The sequence below is a fragment of the Sycon ciliatum genome, chromosome 9, assembly GCF_964019385.1.
Source record: "Sycon ciliatum chromosome 9, ocSycCili1.1, whole genome shotgun sequence".
Taxonomy (NCBI): domain Eukaryota; kingdom Metazoa; phylum Porifera; class Calcarea; order Leucosolenida; family Sycettidae; genus Sycon; species Sycon ciliatum.
In genome coordinates, this window is record NC_088651.1 from 2476984 (window position 1) to 2481792 (window position 4809).

The 4809-nt window shown below is 48.9% G+C and overlaps 1 protein-coding gene across 1 annotated transcript; it reads right to left on the bottom strand.

The window, feature by feature from the left end:
- Positions 1–2690: 2690 nt before the first annotated feature.
- LOC135825081 (uncharacterized) lies at positions 2691–4148 on the bottom strand. The gene has a single exon (XM_065337819.1). The coding sequence runs from the start codon at positions 4146–4148 to the stop codon at positions 2691–2693; it is 1458 nt and encodes a 485-aa protein (XP_065193891.1).
- Between the last annotated feature and the right edge of the window lie 661 nt (positions 4149–4809).

Sequence of the window (4809 nt, forward strand, 5' to 3'; positions counted from 1 at the left end):
GTCTGAATCTGACACATGTGACAGCAAGTTTGTCATCGCCAAAGTCCGCCATTCCCAGTCAGTTTCCGGCACCCATCTGCAACCCTGGATTGCTGCGCAAAACGACGGTAGCGTGATTTGTGCACACTGCACCTGCATGGCTGGTCTTGGTGAGTCTTGTTCTCACGTTGCTGCACTGTTGTTCAGCCTGTATTCTAGAACGCAGCTGATTCAGAACACAGGAAGCACTTCATTGCCGTGCCAATGGTCAACTCCTTCAATGAAGGAGGTGGAGTATGCCAGGATTCGTGACATAAACTTCACTGCACCCGACACTAAACAGCATGGGAGCAAGCGCCGTAGGTCGGAGGAGAAGGTCCCTGCTGATATTAAGCAACCCTCCAGTGCTGAGCTGGGTGAACTATATGGAAATTTATGTCAAGCCGGTAAACCGTCATTACTCTCCCTTGTTCCCGGGTTCTGCGATAGGTACGTACCTTCCAAGCCCGAGGGATATCCACCCATTTTGGATTTATTGTACGAACCAGACATGCTGGATGCTAGTTTTGGGGACCTGCTCGTTCGTTGCGAGGCAGTATTTCCAGCGGTCTGTGTTTCAGAGGAGGAAGCACGCGCTGTGGAACAGGCTACGCGGAACCAGGCAGATTCCAAGGCCTGGTTTGAATTTCGCGCCGGCCGGATCACAGCTTCAAAGTTGAAGTCTGCTGTTCGCACGGATATTAGCCAGCCCTCTGCGTCCTTAGTCCGCTCTGTGTGTTACCCTGAGGCACACAAGTTTCGTAGCAAAGCCACACAATGGGGATGTGATCACGAGCAGAAGGCAATTGACAACTATAGTGAACATGCCAGTGCAACACATCAGAAGGTTGAAGTACTGCCCAGTGGCTTTGTAATTCATCCGGACTATCCATATCTTGGCGCTACTCCCGACTCCCTTGTGCAGTGCTCCTGCTGTGGCAACGGCGTGGTGGAAGTGAAGTGCCCGTACGGGTGCCGAGACAGTAGCCTGCATGATGCTGCCGATTCAGGGAAGTTCTGTCTAGTAAAGTCCGGCGGAGCACTCCATCTTAAGCAAGACCACATGTACTACTACCAAGTACAGCTACAGATGCTGGTGTGTAAGGTGCAGTACTGTGACTTTGTTGTGTGGAATGAAGGTCAGCTGTTTGTGGAGCGTATCTGTGCAGACACAGATTTCATCCGTGAAGCGGTAGCAGGTGCCAAGAAATTCTTCCAGTGTGCTGTTCTCCCAGAGCTTGTTGGGAAATGGTTCACTAAGACGTTCTCCACTCTTCCTGCCGATGCGTCTTCAGCGGCTACATCAGCCTCGGAACCACTTGGTGCTGCCAGTACAACATCTACTGCGGATCAAGAACGCCCTCCGGAGTTTTGCTACTGCAAGTCTGTGAAGGCTGGCGAGGTACTGCGATGTTCCAACAACGATTGCAGTATTCGTTTGTTCCACATGGCTTGTTTGCAGCTGAAGAGTAAGCCAAAGCGCAAGAACTGGACCTGCCCGGAGTGTCGCAAGATTAAATCTGCCACTAAATAATGATATGCATGTACAATTACAGTGGTAGCGACTTCGGCGACAAGTTTATAGGAATGTTGGTCGCTAAGCACAATGTTCGTCAGCCTACTCAAGCTCAACTGCATGAGGGGTGAATTCCCCGAAACACTGTGTATTGAGCAGGGAGTGGTGCTTTCTTGCAGGTTTGCCGGAAGGAGGGCTCGAGGGACTTCTTCTCTGCTCTAGATGGCAGTTGTGAGTCAGTCAAGTGTCTGGATGGAAGTCGTGAGTTTGTCAAGTTTCTAAATGGCAGTCGTGAGTCAGTCAAATGTCCAGTCAAGGCGGCAGGAAAGCTCGACCTCTAGTATGGGGTGCAACCAACTTTCCATGTACATAGTCATTTTTGTCGTAGCATTTGTAAATCCAAGTCTCAAGCATTTGAGAAGTGATTATATTCATGGAGCCTGCTATTCTGGTATTTCTAGAGTTGCATTTTCAACTTGTTCTGCTGTGCCTTCCACGGTACTTGCTGTTGCACTTGCCACGTGTGTGCATACAATCGGTGGCTGGGCTTTCACAACGATTTCCGTTACCTTTCTTGTATTTCTTTGCTTGCATGTATCTCTGAAGGACCATAATGCTGATTCGTATTTGTGGGTCCCAGGACATGCGTGAAGACCACTCACTGCTTATGCATGTGAGCAGAGGAACTCCATCATTACACATCAAACACTTCGCTCTTTACGTCTCTTCCGGGTGATGTTGGCATAAGTTGAGTTGTTCTTTGGTGCTGGGCATACTACATCTGATGGTACATCGCACACTACCCAGCACCCTAAGTTGGGTTTCAGGGCTATTCATATTATATTGTGTTGTCCCTATTTGGACCACGAGTCATTATATTGATGCAACAAGAAACGCAGGCATGTCGTGAGTGATGATAGAAGCCATTATTATTACTATTATTGTAAGTCTGTTGGTGTTGCCATGACCAAGCAAGCTTGGCTAGCCAGACAAAAGAAACTAGAAACAAGCGAGGTCAATGAGGTGAACACATGCGCATGCAACTGCAGAATAGGTAAAACAGAAATATAATTGCCGGTATATCCAGACAGTCCAAAAAGCACAAGGGGTTAATAATATAGCAATCATTACAGCTGACAAAGCGGCATGATGTAATTTACTCGAAAGGTACGACGGACTCACAACAGTTGCACAGAGCACAGCAGACGGTGACAACCTTGTCAATGAATGCACATGATGTAGCTTTATCGTCATGCATGAGGAAAGCAATGGGCAAAGTGCCAGAGAGGATCGTGTATTTCTGGCGAAGCATTCCAATCACTCGCTCCACATGGATACGGACGCGTGACACTTGTCGAGCACTGTCCAATTTCAGCCTGGAGAGTTGCTTCTTCCCCTTCGTAAATGGGGGCATCACCAACTCTGCGCAGAACATGCCAACGCTGTCTTCAACAGTGAAACCACGGTCAGCCAGCACCTGGTCACCCGGATTTAGGTGACTAAGCAGACCGCAGTGCTCTGTGATGAACTTGTCTGAGGCTCTCCCGCCCCATGCATGCGAAATAAATGTAATGACACCTTGTGGCGCTACGCCAATCAAAAACTTTGCAGTGTTATGGCTTTTATAGTGAGAGTACGTTTGAGCTCTTGCCATCAGATCAGAAGGTCGTTCACAAAAAACTTCAAAGCAGTCAATAATGACAGCACAGCCCGGGAAATGCTTACGAAATTCAAGTGGCAGAGTTTTGCGTAGTTCGTCTCTTTCCGGCCATTTGACAAGTGGTCCCAGCATCACATGCATCACCCGGATCCAGCGCTGGAAAATCCGGCACACGGTCGACTGGTGAATGCCGAATCTGTACGCCAAGTCTTGGTCCCGACAATTCAGCCGAAGCTTCATGAGAACAATCAAGAACTGCTGGAAGAGAGAGAGCGTGTGGCGGTGGTGCTGTGGAACTCTCTTCCTCACGTGTTCAAATATGCCCATCATGGTCCCAAAAGACTGCAAACCAGTGTAGAAGAGCACCTTCGCGTTGTCTTTCTCAAACGACTCGATTGACAAGGTGTCACCTTGTCCTGGAGCGTGTGGCATCCGTTTGCTTTCCAGGACCAAACAGTTGTTTGTCTCCTCCAGCCGCGTCAAGTGCTCCATATCCATGTCAGTCTGCGATGAGACACTGGAGACTGCTACAGGATCAGACTCTACCTCTGCACCATAGGCACCAGGCAAATCTGCCATTGCCTCTGTGAAGTCATTCCCGGAGGCGTCCACTTTCACTGGTGTCTGCGTCTTGCTCTCCTCGAACGTCAGCTTCCGCTTCGCTCGGCGTTCATATGCCACCAAATCCCTCTCCGCTTTACGCTTTACAGGAGTCCTGACATGTTCAAAAAGTTTCGGAACGTAAGCGGGAGATAGTGGATCGTTGCTCTTCTCTGCGCCTACGAAATGGTCTGAACAGATCCTGCTACTGTCAGTTGGCTTCCAATTCTCTCGTCTCATAGCCGCAACCCATAGTTTGCGCCGCTCGTCCGCTACAGGAAACTTGTAAAACTTCACAGCCGTTCCAGGATCGGCACGATTGCTACATCCGACGGCTGCACAACTCTTCGGCATGTTGAAGGCTAAAAACTTCAGCAAGCGAGACACCAGCGGAAATCAAAATAAAAGTGAGGAACGATATGTCGACAACCAACAACAAATTTTACTTTTCCTCTCAAAGACTAGTAAAAAATAGTTCAAGCAGAAACGACTTCATTTTGCCACCCCTGCCACTCGCAGCCGCCTTGGCGCTCCTCGTGACGTCATTCGCATAACCTCTATACGGCTACTGCCCAACCACTCACACAACAAGGTCACCGTAACCTAAAGGACGTTTATTGCCCCGGACAAGAAGAGGGAGAAACGAGAAGTGACCCTAGCGGCTACGAACACCTCCTATTGTAAGCTTAGCTAAAAACATGAAGTAAACATCAGCGCGGGTTATAATGCAATAGCGAACGACAATGCCAGCTGAGAAGCAGTTACGCTGCTAATGTATTGTTCAGTGCAACAGCAATAGCACTGGCTATACGGTGAGGTCCTATGTTGTCATCAGCGGGACTAAGAGTACTCAGTACTAGTACGGACGTACATGTATATGCGCACCAGACCATAACGACGGTGACAGGTATGAATATGTCGCACTGTCACCAACTGATTTGTCAGGGGAGAGCTAGAGGCAAGATGATGGCGGCGTGGATCAATACTACTACTAGTACATTACAACAAGTACACA